Source organism: Callospermophilus lateralis, chromosome 4 (assembly GCF_048772815.1).
Source record: "Callospermophilus lateralis isolate mCalLat2 chromosome 4, mCalLat2.hap1, whole genome shotgun sequence".
NCBI lineage: Eukaryota > Metazoa > Chordata > Mammalia > Rodentia > Sciuridae > Callospermophilus > Callospermophilus lateralis.
The window spans coordinates 80,289,978-80,307,319 of NC_135308.1; the positions used below are offsets into that span (position 1 = coordinate 80,289,978).

The window sequence follows — 17,342 nt, forward strand, 5'->3', positions numbered from 1 at the left end:
AAACATCTTAGTAGAAGTACACCAACTTTATTTCTCTTTGTCTCAATTACCAAAATGCTTTATTTCCAGAGAATTAGTATTTAATTAACAATAAACTCCCAAGTTTCCCAGTCCTTCAACCTAAAGGGTCAATTGTACAGGAACAAGTATATAAATGCCCTAGGGGGATCCCTAAGACATGTAGAAGTTCTATACTGAATAATTTTGAAAAGGAAAGACTATTTTGGTGATAATATTTTTTCTGTTTGGCTCTTCCATAATGTGTAGTCTGTGGTGGGGATGCCATTCCCCTGCTGAGCACAAAAGTGGTAAGCCTTGCCAGGTGTGGTGGCACATGCCTGTCATCCCAGCAGCTCTGGAGGCTGAGGCAGGAGGATCATGAGTTCAAAGCCAGCCTGAGCAAAAGCGAGGTGCTAAGCAACTCAGTGAGAACCTGTCTCTAAATAAAATACAAAATAGGGCTGGGGATGTGGTTCAGTGGGAGAGTGCCCCTGAGTTCAATCCCAGGTACCCCCCAGAAAAGAAGGGGTGGTAAACATGGTGGTTTACATGGGAGTCACAGGTTCACAGGTTGCTAGGTATTTAATATGAAAAGAAGCATAATTAGATGGGTACCTATCATTGGCCTTCATGGTTTGGAGAAGGAAGGAGGAGAGAAATATAAGTCATTTTGAATTTGGTACCATTTGAATTTGGTGACATTCTATACCATTTGCTTAAAATTATTTTCACCTGTATTTTTTCTTTTCTGAGCTTTGAGCTATTCTCTACCTCTCCTTGCCACTGTCCCTATAGGTATTGCAATTACCCTCAGAAATTGCAGTGCGTTTGCTTCTGTTCAGCCAGTTGGTTTAGATTGGGTTTACAAATTTGAGAGCAGCCTGTTTTACCTACATTTTTCAGCATCTAAACAATAACATAACCACATGACTGCATCTTTAGTCACATCATTGACGTACACCTGCAGTTTATGCCCCTACAACACTCGAATGCATTAATATCACTGTCTGCAGCATTTTAATTTAATTAGATCTGTGTTTATAATTCTCCTGGGAAAATCCTTACTCCCTTCTCCCCTACCCCATGTTAAAATAAAGCACCTCTGGTTTTCATCTGACTTACAGTTTGCTTTAGAGGTGAGTGTGCTGTCAACTCTACCTAGCCCCCTCTTTTGTTGGGATCAGACCAGAGAAGCAGTTGTGAGAATAGAGTTCCCTTTCTTTGGAACATTGGCTGTTAGTCTCCCTGAGTTCCTCTGTCTAGCTGTCTCCATCTGAGCAGGTGGTATTTGTATGATTTTTCTAATTGCGGGTAGTGTGCTGATGTGCCATTATAGAAGATAAGTACATGGTTACAGTAATCAAATAAAAAATGAGGACCACTAGAGAGTCACAAAGAGAGACAAAAGGAGTTAACTCTGCAGTATGGGATTCCCAGCTGTGTGTTCTCTTCTCAGAAAAAAGCCTGTGCACTGGGCAACATCCTTCCTGGGGTCCCCTGGGGCTCTTTTGTCTGCTGAACCCAGGGTTCCAGTAGGTTGTGTTGGCTGCTGGCAGATTGCTTGAGGTTCTAGAAGCGCATTTTGCTTTCCTCCACTTGGTCAAGATAAACTCCCTTCAGTGACTGACAGATCCCTTCCTTGAACCTTTTAAAAAGAGCTTCCTGCTCTCAGCTTGCAGGTTGCAATCCTGACTTTCACCATAGTGGAAGCCATCCTCAGGAATGAGTGGAGTTCAGGGTCACAGTTGTTCAGTCTCTGGCCTGCCTTCTGTAGGTTTCATTATGAAATAGTTCAGTTGTCTCTTACAATTTCTTGGATGGGTATGGGAGAGGATGACATAACATCCAGGCAGGTGCTCAAGTGTGCTATGTCAGTGTAGCTGTGAGGCGAGGGAACCATGTAGAAGTAAAAACTCTTCCTAAGAAACTTCAGGGAAATGAAGGCACAAATATAATGTCACAAGCCAGCACCTAAAACACTGCAGAGGTGAAGCCTCCCTGGATTCCTATCAGTAAGCGGGAGGCAGATTTCCCAAGAAATAAAGTAGAAGTAATTTTGAGGGCTGGGCTTCTCCAGCTTGTCCTTGATGGAGTTGAGGAGACAGGGATGAGCTGGCCTGGTTTACATAGACAAGCTAGAGGACCTTGTTTCTCCTTGCTTTAAGGGAAAAATAAGTGTATTATGAAATACCATCCTCTCTATTTCTTGCACTCATGCCATGCCCTTTGGAGACCCTTTGGTTGCACAGTGTTTTCTTCACCAACTGTTTCGCTTCTGCAAAAACCATAACAAAACAGAAAGCTAGTTCTGGGAATAAAGCTAACGGCAAACATCTACATGTATGATGAGATTGGGGGATCATGTGAGGGTGGAGGAGAATGGAGAATTTAGAAAAAAAATTAATCTAGAAAAATAGATTATGTTTGAAATGCTTAAAAGCACACCTCACCTAGCAAAACCCCTAAACAAATTTAATGTTTCCCATACATGTGATTATATCTCTCTGCCTCTTAAACTATCCTAACACAAACACCAAAAAGTGTAACTCCTCCTTAAGTTAGAGTTGCTCAAACTATGTGTGATATTTGGTAAAGTTTGAGAAAAGTGAAGTTGACAGTTTTGCCTCTGGGTGACCTTTCATAAGACATCTTGATTGACATAGAAATCAAATCTAGGATATTTGGGCCTGCCCTGAATTAACAAATTCACCAGGAAACTTTAAGATGTATGTTTAAACAGAAATATTCCACCCACCCTAGTTTCTGCTAGTGGATGCCTTAGGGAAGGTGTAGCAATTCCATCTGGAAATTGCAACAATATGTATATATTCATTTAAAATTGAAATTTCCTGCCACAACCACCAAACTTTCCAGGCCGTGAGCAGAAGAGAAGTTTTAATTTGGTTGTAGGGTCAGGGGACTCCCCTGCTTCCCTTTGCACATTTGAAGAGATGTAAAATGTTGAAAGAACTATCCTTCCAAAAAGTAAACACCATCTTCACTTTACTTTAATCTAGGATTTTCTTTTGCTCCTGGTTTTTAAAATTTTCATAATGGCATCTTACTGGTCTTTTCATCCCAACTTATTTTTGGACTTTGTATGTCCTACTTTGCCCAGTTAAACCGCAGAAGCTAACGGAAGTTATGTTTATGTATGTGACTGCAAGTCAAACTAGTTGGTGTGTAGTTCTGAGATGCAAATTGTACTACTGTTCTCACTGAATATACTAGTTGGTTTCTTGCCATTATTTGCAATATTTTAACTTCAAACTAATAATAATCCTTCACACCCCATCCAGTTTCTTTTAATTGATCTAGCAAACACTGCTCATTTGAATTCAAATGGTGAATCTACTGAAGCCCCTCCTACTGTCATTAAGCATCTTCATTTAAATAATGCTTTCCTTAGTCCAAATAATTCTTTGAAGATGTCTGAAATATTTTAGAGGGAAAGGAAATACAGATTCTGATGGGAAATGAAGGAACAAAGAGACACCTACTAATTCTGCAGATCATTCTCTCTTAGGAAGGAAGAAATTAAATGTTGGATATTTTTGGTTATGGTTATTGTTTTGTGAGAGAAAGATGATAGAAAAACTTTGCTCATAGATTTATTAGCAAAACCTAGGTCTTTTTAGCCATTACTTTCCACTTCGCCTATTTAATATACTCTTACTGGATCTGAGTATAGAATCATACTTTGATTAGAAGCTGGGGTTATCGCCAGAGAAGAGGGAATGTGGTGTTAATGCATTGGTGACATTGATATGTGCCTCGGAAAAATAATTTTTGAGAGAGTTGCTTTTAAGCTATTCTCTTGGACTTTTTTCTCCCCATTTGCTCACCTGTGTCCCTCGTCATTACCTGAACAAACCACAGGGGTGCACATCTGTTGACCTCAGTCCAAAGAGCCCAATCAATATTCAACCTTTCCTGCGTTTTTTATAAACCTCAAATGTGAAGCATCTAAAGGACAACTTATGAACCAGGTGTTCCGAATGCCCCACCTCCCTTTTGCTTCCCACACCCCTGGGTAGTTTCACACCTCCATTCCAATCTTTCACTGCCTTTTTAACCCCCTTGCCTCTTCCTGCCCTTATTTTTAACAGCAGGAACGAATTTCATATACACCTCCAGAGAGCCCGGTGCCGAGTTACGCTTCCTCGACTCCACTTCATGTTCCAGTGCCTCGAGCGCTTAGGATGGAGGAAGACTCGATCCGCCTGCCAGCGCACCTGCGTGAGTGTCGGCTGCCAAGGGAAGGGGAAGGACAGACTGACAGGCTGCTGGACCGCACGGGGCGGGGGAGGCAGAGGGCTCCGAGCCATAGAGGGGCAAACTCTGAGGTCGTTTTCACAGGACTCTGCCTTGTTCGCTTTGGTTGCTTTGGAATCATTTGACCCCATCCCATAATGGCCTTGAAAAGTTTGAGATTCTCGTCGCTTATTTCTCAGTGTATTTATTTCATGTCTGATGATATGTCCAAAAAAAAAAAAAAAAACCCAGGAAATGTGCACTCTATGGCAGAGTCAATTCAGTGTCCTAGGAGGCAGATTATTATTGTTATGCCATGTTTATCTGTGTTCCTAGATTCACCTACTCCGCTTTAAAGTTTTCTTTGATCTGAATGAGGCTTAGTTTCTGATTCACCCACTTCACTCCCTGCTTTGCTTTTAAGCTGGTGCTCTCTCTTCTTTGTAGACTCCCCCTCCCTTCTTTTCTCATGGCGGGTTACATTTTATATGCTGATATATGTCTTTTCCCTGGTCCCCTCTTTTCTTTTGCTCTCTGCTTGGGTTTGCTTTGCCTCAGCAGCTTTAGTTTGTAGTAGTTCCACCATCCTCTCCCAAATCATCCCTACTCCTTGCCTCCACCACCTTCCATCTGAATTTTCAGCTGCAACCTTGGCAGACATCAGGTCCAACACACCTGTTCTGCTGATGCCAACCTCCAGAGCATTGACATCTGCCAGTTCTGTTTTTGATCTATCTTTCCTGTACTGCCACTTAGTCCAGGTGATAAAATGTGATTGGGGCAACTGGAGAAAATGAATCACCTGATTCCCACCCTGATCGTGGTATCCAAGAAAATGCCACATTCTCCGGCTTGGATGATATCCTGAGAGCACAAGTCCAGGTTCTGGAGGTTCCTGGGGACAACTTGACCCTTCCCTTGTTGATTCCCAGTGACATAAATGGTGGTACGGTCATGCTGGCCATCTCTTTCAGGCTATTCTCCTTTTGTTTCCATCCTTCCTCAGAAGGTTGCTTACTAAAAGTACAGAAAAATAACACAGGAAACAGGGGACCCAGGCTCTCCTTTTCTCTCTCTGTGATAAATCAGAGAATCAGATGACTGATGCTGGGGGTCCTGGGAGACATTGCTGGTTTATCCCTTCTGCCTACAGTGAGGATGGTTGCTGGGATTTTTGCAAGGAACTGGCAACATGAAACTCCTTCCCCTCTTCAGTTTGCTGTGTCTGTTGGTAATTACAAAGTTGCTGCCTACTGTGGTGTAGACATTCCTGCTTCACCTGGGTAGAGAGGTAAAGGACACAGCCCCATTCTACCATCTTTTCCTCTACAATGAACTTTAAAAAAGGAGGTTAGAACTGTAAAGGCCATGGTCATGACTGCGGGCACTGTTGTCCTAGTAGTCTGGAGTTTTAGGGCACCATTGCAGCAGACAGAACTGGCAAAGAAATGGTGGGCAGTAGCATATTTCTCTCCAGATATTGCCCTATGCCCAGTATATTTACCTCAGGAATATTCACTTCAGGTTGGAACATACTCATGCCATGTAGGCAGAACACTTCTACCACCTAATCTCATTCATTTGTTCATTTCATTTGTAATTACTGATTATCTGCTTCTAGGATCAGGATACAGAAACAAAGACAGCAGACAAAGCTCCATGTTCTTTTGGAGCTTAAATTCTAGTACAGAGAGAAAAGAAATAATGAACACTTGTCCCAAACAAGCTGAGGTTTTTTTCATAACTTTGTGTTCTTGTATTTTGCAACATCCCCCAAGGAGGCCCTAACTCATGGTTCACCTCTGAATGCTTTTGACATATGTAAGCTCTTTTGCTGTGGAACTCTCTCCCTAAAAAGTTATCATGGTAAAACAAAGAAGCAGGCAAGCAAATAGTCAAGCCAAACCAGCAGTCAAGAGGTCTTAATTCATAGCTCGTTCTGCTGTTTGACTGCAGTCAGTCGTTTAACTCAGTTTCCCAATCATGTGGGACCGCATTTGGAGTAGAAAATATTTAAGATCCTTACTATATTTAAAATATGCAGTTCTCATATAAGCTTTCCTTCTCCTTGGAACCATTTCTTCAATACCAATACTTTAATTTCTTCTAGTGTCAGTTCTTTCATTGAACCACTTCTGTGCCGCTTACCAGTAATTACTCGCTCCCAGTATATGCCTAGGATACAATCATAATAGCTAATAACTGTGGGATTATCCTGTTCCTGGCGCTGTGAAATTCTGTATATATAAATTATTTTATTTCATTCACACAATGTAAGGTGGGTCTTCTTTTTATCTCCATATCACACATAAGGACTTAGAGAATTTAAGTAATTTTTTAAGGTTGATTGCAAAACTCATAAGAGATAAAGATTCAAACTCAATTCTGCCTGATTCCAGAGCCTAGGCTTTTATCCATTATGCCACCATATAAGTATGTGTTTAATAAATATTTTTGAAGATGGGTGGATGAATTCAGGGATGATACTTGGCTAGATTTATGACTGATGTGGCCACAACATTGGTTTATGGCTGGAATCCATTCTAACTTGTTCTGTCTGTTGCTGAGTAGTTTGCATATTACCCTTGGATGGACATGTGCCTGGATCCTCACATAGACAATCATCCAGCTGTAGCACATTACTGCTGACTTTGGTGCATAATCAGTAGTTAGATTGTGGATTCAGGTTAGGATAATGGCTTTGCCTAAATGTGTACTCCAGCAGTCTAACTTTACATATCTCTCCTTGGTAATCCGCGTGAGTCCCTTTGTGATACCATGGTCCCGACATCTGGAACAAATCCTCTGAAAGTGGAGGTTCCCAGGCTCTTGCTGTTTGCCCTCAGCTGGGGCTTTCCGAGCAAGGCCCAGCTTCCTTCGTCCTGCTCAGGACTTGACTGCTTGTCATGCTGTTTGAGAGGCAAATAGAAGGTTAAGACTGGGGCCACACACTTGAAGATGCATCCCAGCTGAGTTTCCAAACCTTAGTGAAAATAAATATTCTAACAGGGGAATTGGGTTATTGCTGTTTTAATCTGGGATTCCAGACAATTCCCAGTGGAATGCTCATGGAAAGTACGGGGAAGAATCTGAAAGCCAAGACAGCAGCAGGACATTTATGGTATTACTGGGTTGAAAGCATTTTTAGCTGCTTGTTTTAAAGAGATACTCACCAGACTGGGATGGCTCCAAGTGGCTTTTTTTTCTCCATTTATCACTTGATCTCCAGATAAAGCCTTTCTCTTACCTTTTTTGCTTTCTTTCATTCTTAAATCAAAATCTTATCCTTGGAGAGAGGAGTGCAGAGATCATAAAAGCTAAGATTCTCATACAGAGTTTCTCACCAGTTTTTTCTGCAAACACAAGGCTAGACCTAAACTGAAGACACAGCGTAACAAATTAGCATGCTATTGAGAAGTAGAAAGTGATGCTCTCCCTTTTATTTGCCTGTGATAAAAGCCAAGTGATAAATGGAGCATTGTGTTAAGTGGTGATTATGAGGGACTGAAGGGATGGTGGGGGCAGTCTGGCCCTAGGGAAGGAGAAGAGTCAAGGGAAGAAGGGCCAGGCCTATCATGCTGGACTGACTCACTGCCCAAATTTTCAGGATGGTGCCCTTCAACAGTCCTGCAGCAGAGCTCCGCTGCTCACTAAGGGAGCAAACACAAGTATGTTTGCTGAGAAAATAGAAAGGACATGACTTTTTTCTTCTTCTTTTATAAACTTTTTTTTTTTTTTGGTATGCTTGGAGGTAGAAGGGCTGAAGTACAACAATTATAGCAGGCAGGTGAAAAAATAAGTTCCATCCTTTAAAGGGACCATCAGCCTTCCATCACAGCTTGAGAACACTTGAAAGAGCAAGGACCCCTCAAGGGTGCTCAGTCAAGGTCACTCTTGACCTTGCAAGCTGAGGAGGGCTGTGGCCTGGAGAACAGATGCTGTTTCCCCATTCTCACCAGGGGCCTTGCTGTGTGAGGGAGGGACTTTTAAAAATTCATCTGTCCAAAGGCTACCTTCTTCTAAACTTGTGGGGAAGTGGGTGTTAAAGGGAGCAGCAAAAGTCACATCATGAAGTAGTGGCACCTTGCTTAGGGTAAAGATTCTGTGTCAGTCGGACCAAATACCTAACCTTAGCAACTTAAAAGAAGGAAAAGTTCATTTTGGCTTACAGTTTCAGAAGTTTCAGTCCATGGTTGGTTGGTTCCACAAGTTTCTGGGTCTGGGGTTGAGGCAGCACTTCATGGTAGGCAGTGCATGGTGGATCAAAGCTGCTCACCTCATGGTGGGGACGTGAAAGAGAGGAAGAGAAGGGTTTAGAGTCCCAGTAACCCCTTCAAGTGCATCCCCCTCCCCAGTGACCTTGCTTCCTCCCACTAGGCCCTACTTTCTTGAGGTTCCACCACCTTCCAGTAGCACCGCAGACTGGCAACCAAGCCTTTGGGAAACTTTTAACATCCATACCATAACATGCTTGCAGTATGTTAACAGGGACTCTGTTTGACACTGGGCCTCCAACAGTGATGCCGACGTCAGGCAATATGGTAACAATGTAAATACATTTCAGATATGAAGCAGAATTTAAATAATTAAATATATTTATTTTAAGTTTCTTTTAAACATCATCATCCCACATCCAATTGATTTAATCACATCTAATCATAGGAGTATTGTGCCATTGGCCCAAAGACTGTATCTTGCAGTGTCCGTTTGGCCTTCTAAAATATCTGCAAGTTGATATTTACAAATTGAGACCCAGGACTCATTCATCATATTTAATAGGGTTACAGTTTACGATGTTGCGGGTTAATAAATAGTCGTAATAGCTGCTGGGAGTATTCTAGCATAACACCAGAAATAATCCCCTGGCTCTCCTTCCTTTCCTTGTGAATCTTTCAAAATTCTTACATTACTACTCCTGCTTGTGTGTGTTTAATAATTTAATTCAGTGCCTTCCTTTGGATATGTTACCTCACTGCTCACTCACCCAGCTGTTTTGCATTCTCAGCAGAGTAACTGAATTTAAGACAGACATGTGATAAGCAGAGGTATATTAGAACTTGCACAGAGAGAAGGCACTTACACAGTGCCTCTGTTTTACTTGACTATGCCACAGTTTTGTATCTTTTAAGTTATGTTTTTTCTTAAGAAAGAGACAATGGAAGCTAATTATAACCATGGTATGTTTTATGTTGTTGTAAGTAACAAAATGTGTTCTTACCTAGTATCTCATTTAATCATGTGACAGTCTTTGAAGCAGGTGTAATGGATCCAATTTTATTGAGGAGGTGTCTGTGGCCCAAGTAAGTAAACTAAATTGTTCAGGTTCACTAGCGTGTGAAGGATCTAATGTGATTTCTGCTTCAGAAAATCACCCTCTAACTTTCTTGGGAGAAGACCCGTGGGCAAAGTCTCATGAACTTGAAAGTTAAAGTGCTGCTGACTCTTGGTGTCTAGGCTGCAGTGGGTGCAGGACAGGGAGCAGACAAGGTTCTAGAGATGCGACTTGACCATTAATATGTGCTGGACCTCCAACAGGCCCACATCTACCTTTCAGTAGGAAGGGGAGCCTTCTACAATGAATAGTTTATCCTGGTTTTACTTGTCAGTTACTATAGCTGCCCTCTCTTTATATTCTTGTGAACGCAGGTTGAAATTCGATTTATCTCTGCAGCCAAAATGACAGGGCTGGTTGTAAAGGCTTTAGAGGACCAGCTTTCAGAGTGGAGCTCAACCGAACACCACCTTTAACAGCATTTCACTGGGTTTGACCTCCTGGCAGCAGGGGGCCACTGCTTCTTGAAGTTTCCAAATTAAAAAAAAAAACAAAAAACAAGAAAAAGCATGTTAGCGGAAGTTCAGATAGATCTGAATATGCTTGAATTTAAAGCAGCCTCTATCTCTTAGAAAGATGATTTAACATTAAATTAAGATAATTTAAGCCTCAAATTAGCAAAATAACATCTACTGAGGAGGCTTTCTTATCAATAGCAGAGCTTATATGTGTGACACCTGGCATGATGCCTGTCACGCAATGGCCAGATAACTCACTAGAGCTCCATTTCAGTTTCTAGTGCTGATGAATAGCCAATTTGGAAAGTGGTTTCCCCATATTCAGTGGCCAAAGGAAACCTGCATGTGCCTATGTGTCTGCTTCATTAAGGAAAAGACCTAGAGTTCTGTCTACATAGAGTCGAACCTGATTTTTCCAAGTCACAATTGAAGCAAGCTTATCTTACTACTGCCCGTGACAGCTGTGAGCCCAGCTCTGCTGTAAGGCACAGAGAGAAGGCACTTACATAGTGCCTCTGTTTTACTTGACCAGAGCCACAGTTTCGTATCTTTTAAGTTATGTTTGTTCTCAAGAAAGAGACAGTGGAAACAACACATTATTGAGGAGGTGTCTGTGGCCCAAGTAAGTAAACTAAATTGTTTATTCACAATTTAAGTAAGTAAATTACTTAAGGCCCTGGCACCATCTCCAGGGCCTTTTCCTGCCTCACACCTGTCTCCAGTCTGGGACTTTTTCTTCACACTCCTCCCTGAATCTGTGTCTCCTTCCTTGGCTCTTGCCTGTCTTCTAAGACCTCTCAAAGAAAGGACCTAGAGTCCTTTGCCATTATCAGTGTTCCAAAAATGGCCTCTCCTCGCACAGCTGCCTGTGACGTGCACTGACATCACCAGCAGAGTTGAGGCAAGGACACAGGGAAGAGATTTAATTCTCAGTCAGTGTCTTTAACGAAGCAGTAATGCCTTCTATCAGAGTCGGCCAGCCAATGGCATTTTTCTATTTTATTCCCCCTTAAGCCTTCTTTTGGGAACCTTCCCTTTATGCATTGAAATGCTTAAAGACTTTCTGTTCTCCACTGCACATGGGGCTGTACAAGGGTCCAGTTAGCTGCTTCAGATGGCTTGAAGAAAAAAAAAAAAAAATAGTCCATAGCAGAACAGCCTGGATGCTTTGGAAGGGAAATTTCCTTTTTGGGTTTGCTGTCTGAAAGAATTTCCGATGCAGGCAGACGTTAATTCCTAGCTCCGTGCTTCCTGATAAGGAAGCAGCTTCAATAAATGCAGCTATTTATAGATGTCTTTTTTTAAAAAAAAATATATAACCAGAGGTTTATTGACCTTTTCTTTCACTTCACATTTCATGCAGTGAGCTCTGTGTACATTTAAGGCAGTTCCTCCAGCATGAACTCTGACAAAGTGGCTGTAATTCTGTGGGGGAGGGGAGGGCTGGCTGAGGAATGGCACAGCCTCCTCTTCCATGTGGTGGGCTCTCAATTTCCTTGGCATTCTGAATCAGCTATTTGGAAGCTGTTGGCAATTAGGTTGTCCCTACCTGGTGCTGTGGGTTAGATCCATGAACCCAGACATGCCCAACTCTATTCTAAACCCAACATTGAAAGTTGATAATAGACTATGAGAGTGAGCCATTAAAAAAAAAAAAAGACGTTGAGAACCAGTTTTATGAGTAGAGTCTTAATAATAGGAAACAAGAAACCTTATTTTCATTTCTTCTTTCTCCTCTCTGCTGTCTTCCCTTCAATTTTTCCAACCATCAGAACCTCCGTGGTCTTTGTCTTGGCACACCAGTGTTCTGCAGAGTGAGGGGTCCTGTCTCTATGTTCTGTTGTCACCTCACCTGCATCAACATAATACTTGCTAGCAGGTATGATAGTGATTCAATTTGATGTTGGCTTGTACCCTGCTTTCCTGAGTTTCTGCTTATCTCCTCTTCATTCTCAGAAAGCATTGGCTGAGTTGAATATATACAAATATGGTAGAATTTCCTTTCTCCAACTGCAGATATATGTTCTCCCATTTCGCTTCATGCTTGAGCTACACCTCATCAGTAGCTCACACTCTTGGAGTTTCTGGCAGGAATGACTTTGACAACTTCAACCTTAAGCTGTTCAGAGGTAAATCTTAGCAGAGATCTTCAGATGTTACTGATTTTACTGTTGCCATTGGTGGGTTCTCATTCTCAGTTCCCTGTGCTAGCTATGAGTGTTTTAGGGGTTCTTTTTTTGGTCTCTTCTGAATCAAGTGGAGAGCAGAATTTAAGAGATTTAAGTGTGGCACTGGCCACAGGCCAGTTGGAGATTCCCAAGTATAATTAGTCACCCTGGCCTGATATTTCCTGCTTCCATCTTAGGTGAGTGGAATAAGCTCCATTCTTTTGAAATTGTTCTCTGTTTCTGCTTCCTATAGATCATGGATACTAATAACCCTTAAACGAGACTCTAAGATTCCAGTAATAGAAATACAAATTGGAGATACAGATAATGGATAAAGAGCTATGGATGTGTAGTGGATGCAAATTGGGTGCCTGGAAGGAAAAATTCTACTCATGCAGGCCTGTGCAGGGAATGCTCCATGTCATTAGTACAGCTGAGGCTGGATTTTCAACTCCTGGGGTTAGAATATTAACCAGAGCGGTTCATTGAGGAAATTGAAGATTTATACAGAAAGATGTAACAACCATTAAAAAAAAAAAAAAGAGGCATGCAGAACAGGTTTGAAGAGTAGTAAGTACCACCATCTTAAAAAACATTAAAAAAAAAAAAAACATTATAAGGATATCAGGCAACTTATGTAGCTCCACTTCAGAAGTAATGGTGATGATTTAAATGCTCATTTTTTCCCCAAGACTGGCTTACCTTGGCCAGTGAGGTCTTATGGAATAAGTAATAATGGTAACTACTATGTATTGAGCACTTTCTGTAAACCAGGAACTTTTCAAAATAAACACAATGCTGCAAAATAAATATTATATTTATTTTATATCTGAGACTTGGAAGTGGTCCTTTACTTCCCCAGGGGCACACGGAGAACCACAGCTTGAATGCACATCTCATTCCAAAACCCAGGCCTTTTTTTTTTTCCTTCCCACTTCATATTGCTTTTTAAAAGTGTGGAACTGGTGGAAGTTGTTTTATTTTAGCTGTTGGTTAGGTAGAGAAAATCTAAGTCAACATGTTGATTTATTTTTAAGAAAAAAATTCAAGCAAAATTGACATAAACTGCTGACAAGAAGGCCCAAAGGGATGAAGTCAGAGATAGAAACAAATTATCTTTTGAACTTGAGGAAGATAAATTTCCAGATCCAATCCTGTGGGCACAACTGTTATCTGTCACATATTTTCAAGTATCTATATAAATTGTGGGATGTTAGAAACAAAATTAAATGAAGTAGAAAGAGATTTCTATTATACCTGATTTTCCTTCTTTTTAAAAGAGATGATCTACTTCACAGAATGGTACTGTGAATAGAGATGTCCTTAAAAACAGGTTATATTAGTGAGTGTACAAATCGAAACAGACTTTTTGTGTTAAGCTGATATGCTTCAGAAAATTTTTTTGATGATTTTGTGCCTCAGTTTCCCCACATGGAATACCTGCCAGGACACTCTACAGTAGGTATGGAGCACAGAATGTTCCCTGCCCCGGCCCCATGTGAATGCTACTCAGGTCATCCCACCATATTTATTCATTCCCCCAGGACAGCAGTTTGCTTATCTGTAACCAAGTGTGCGATTCCTGAGGCTCTTTCCAACTTAAACAATTTATATTATTCTGATTCCAGAAGAAAAATTCAAGGGATACCAAGAGAAGCATTATCTATAAATACTACGTATCGTGATTATTTCACTTGATTTCCAGTGTTGAACATCCAATTTTAGTGCAGACAGTGGTATTTTGATGATGCAGGAAATTGTCCTCCACTTCAGCTGTGATTGTTTTTTGAGGATGCTCTTCTGCAAAGAAATATGGAAATCCGGTGTCCAGCTCTGTGGGATGCTTCCCTGGGATGCCTTCGGCTGAGATGGGGTAAATGCTTTTGTGGGATAGGAACTGGCACCTACTCCTGGGCCTTGAGGGGTTATTGAATCTGCCTCTGCCACCTTCGTCCTGTGCTGGTTCCCGGGAACTAATAGCCGAATCGCGGGCCTCTCCCCTGTTGTGAAGCCCTGCTCCCCTGTTCTCATACCCATCACCCCCGCTTTCTGGCCTGAATCTTGTCTGTGAGTTGGCCCTTTGCCCAGTGCATTACGCACAGGTGTGGCTTCTGGTAACTACTTGACCCCAATTGTGTGATTGGTGGGAATCCCCTCCGCAATTTGAGGCGTGTTTGCTCTTCCTGTAACCTTAACAGTTACACTCTGCATTTGTCTCCCACTCAGATGTGTGTCCACTGGGTTTGGGGCTTTATAGAGCCAGCTGATCTGCATGGATAGGCCTCATGATCCTCCTTCAGCCAGCTTCATAGCCCATGCACAATTAATATTGCATTAATTAATTATGGGGGAAAAAAAAGCACAGTTGGCAAGGGAATGAAGGCTTTCAGCTTCTAAAGTGGAGTCTTTGATGCTGAGCTTTAAAGTACATCCCCATCCGCCCCAGCCAACAGAGAGAATCTTTGACACTTATACTGTCCCCTGGGTATGAAAACTCACACCCAAGAAACTATTTCTAAACAGAGGCCTGAACCAGTTACTTGAATCATTTCCTCGTTGCCACAGGCTGTGCAAAGGGGATGTAAGATTAGGGAGAAAAGAAGTGCCCCAAGCAGCAGTGATTGGTGCACAAAGCTGATAAGGTTTTTCTGCTGTCTCCCTCCGTAATGCTGGGATCCCCGACATGAAGAACTCTTTATATAAAGAGAAATAAGGAAATTATTCGGTGCCAACCTGCTTGAGGAAGTAAAACCACTCTTTCTCCTTCCTCCTCCCTGGATAGCCAGCTTTGGGAAGAGCCCTAAGGCAGTCCAAGTTCTCAAACCTGTTATTCCCATGGGCTGGAAGGCTAATCTGGTTTTGGGGGCAGTTTTTTACCAGATGACTACAGAGTCCAGAGGAAACTCTGTGTCCTTTCTTTGTCATTCTGAGTCCTTCCACAGCACTGCTCTTGAAATGCTGGGCTCTCACACAGACTCCTTTCGCTTCTTGTGTGTGGTAGTGGTGAAGCCACCACACAAAATCCCCTCCCTGGACACCCAGTCCTTGTTCCCCTATTTACATCTCTGTTGAGCATTCTGTGTGAGGCTCTTGCTGACCTTAAAACTTGGTCGTGATTCACATATTCACCCTGAGATTTGGGGTTTTATTTAAAGATCTTTTAGGAACACCAGCCTAGAATTCCCCAGAGAAAGCTTTTCCTCACTTGAAACTCTGGGGGTTTAAATGTCCTCTTAAAACTGGACTTTAGTGCCCTGATGAAGGGCCTGAGAGGAACTTCAGAGACCCACCAAAACCTAAGTAGAATTTTTTTTTAATCAAATATATTTTTGGACCTTATGAAAGAAGTTTTTCTTTTGACTCTTAGGCAAAGAAAATTTTTAGTTCAGATGAATGTGTGTGTGTGGTTGTGATTATTCCAGTTATTACTCCAGGTCTGCTTCACTGTCACCTAGGTGAGGGGATCCAAGGAAGAACTTGAAGAAATACAGTAGGATATTGTGGTGCCAAGTGGACATACAGCTGTGTGGCTATTTGTCGGGTACCTCTTTGTTTGCAGAAGGAGTACTGAGATTCTGAAAGTGGTTGGTTTCTAAACTTGTATTGTCCAGCTAGCATTCAACTTTGGGCCCAGGACAGAGGGCTTATTGTCTGTGAACAGGGCCGATGTTACACTTGAGCAGGGAATGTGGTTGTCCAGTTGTAGTGATTCAGAGTGTCTTGAATGTAATTATCTCCCACAATGAACTACCTTGGTGCTTCAGATTCCACCATTGAAGACAGACATTCCTTGAAGATCAGGCATTGTTTCTACCTAGCTCTACCTCCAAAGGTAAGGAGCTATGACCACAGTACCTTAGACAGGGATAATGGATACCTCAAGTCCCTAATATTTTAAATGAGAATTAGTTTACCAAATCCTTTGGCTCTTTTACAAAGGAGGAATCATAGCCAGCAAGGAAGACCTAGGGAGGGGACAGAGTTGGAAGTAAACCCCATAGTTTTGCTGAGGGCTGGTTTTCTTGATGGGGGATAAAAGACATAAAATTAGAAGGAAAATCCAGGTCCCTTGGTTTAGATGAAGCATTGTGAACCTGAACATCTGTGGCCACTAGGAGTCATCCTCTCTTACCATGTATTGCTGTTGGTTTCCTGTATCCATCTTGGCCAAAGTTGGGCCTAAATCTGAATCCTTAAGCCTTTCAACAATTCTAACTATATCTTTTTGCCTCACAGGTGTTTCCGGGGCATGTTAATCCAAATTTCAAGTTAAAGTGATCAAGAAAATCCACGCAGGGGGGCCTTTAAGGAGCCACTAGAGCAGGGTGACTTATATGTGTGATGAGGAATAGGTGTGTGGAATTTGGGGGAAAGAGCCTTCATAGTTTTCCATGTAGAGTAATAACTTCTCTGTATCGAGTGCTTATGGTAGGCACTCGATATTATATCATTTGATCCTCCTGACAGTCTTCTGAACCAGATTTTATTATCCTCACTTTACTGATGAAAAGTCAAGTTTAAAGAGGTGAAGGAACTTGGTCGAAGTCACAGAGCTGGTTGGTGGTTAGGCAGGTCCGTCCGTGAGACTCTTTCCTCTCTACACCTTCTCTCCCAGTATAAGCGAAAGCTCTATTCCTAGACTGTGCTCTTGGAGAGCATGAAAAACAGGATCGGGTCCCCCTGTGAGATCCAACTGTGGTTAAAACTTCATAAACTTTAGAAAAACAGGGCAACTCACTATGGTAAAAATCTTAAAGCCATCCCACAGAAAATATCTACCATAACCTAAAACCTCAGGGTTCATATATTTGGCTTTTAGTGAACTATATGATTCTTGCTAGTCCCTTAAATATTGCTGTTTCCTGGTAAATAATATCCCTTCCAGAACCCTGGCTCATAAATAGTGTAATGAGATCAGATGTTACCATGTTACCATTGCAGTGCAGTCTAATTGCAGGTGAAAATCCAGGACTGCCTTAGTCCCTCATCTGTGTCTCTCTCTGACCACTGCTTGATACACAATTTAAACTTTAATACTATTTCCACTTTTTGTGCTTTAGGTCTCTGTGTTGTTTCCTTTTCACCACTTTTTTTAAAATGAAGTGATTTGAAGTAGAAAATTAAAAACTT

The 17,342-nt window shown here is 41.8% G+C and overlaps 1 protein-coding gene across 4 annotated transcripts in view; it reads left to right on the plus strand.

Moving 5' to 3' along the window:
• Positions 1–17,342, plus strand: part of Etv6 (ETS variant transcription factor 6) — a 225,147-nt gene that overhangs the window by 89,995 nt on the left and 117,810 nt on the right. For 3 of the 4 annotated variants that reach the window (XM_076854126.1, XM_076854129.1, XM_076854128.1), the window contains exon 2: positions 4,110–4,239. In XM_076854126.1, coding sequence (XP_076710241.1) covers positions 4,110–4,239 — 130 coding nt within the window. The remainder of the gene's footprint in view (positions 1–4,109; positions 4,240–17,342) is intronic. The other variant, XM_076854127.1, reaches the window with a different exon arrangement.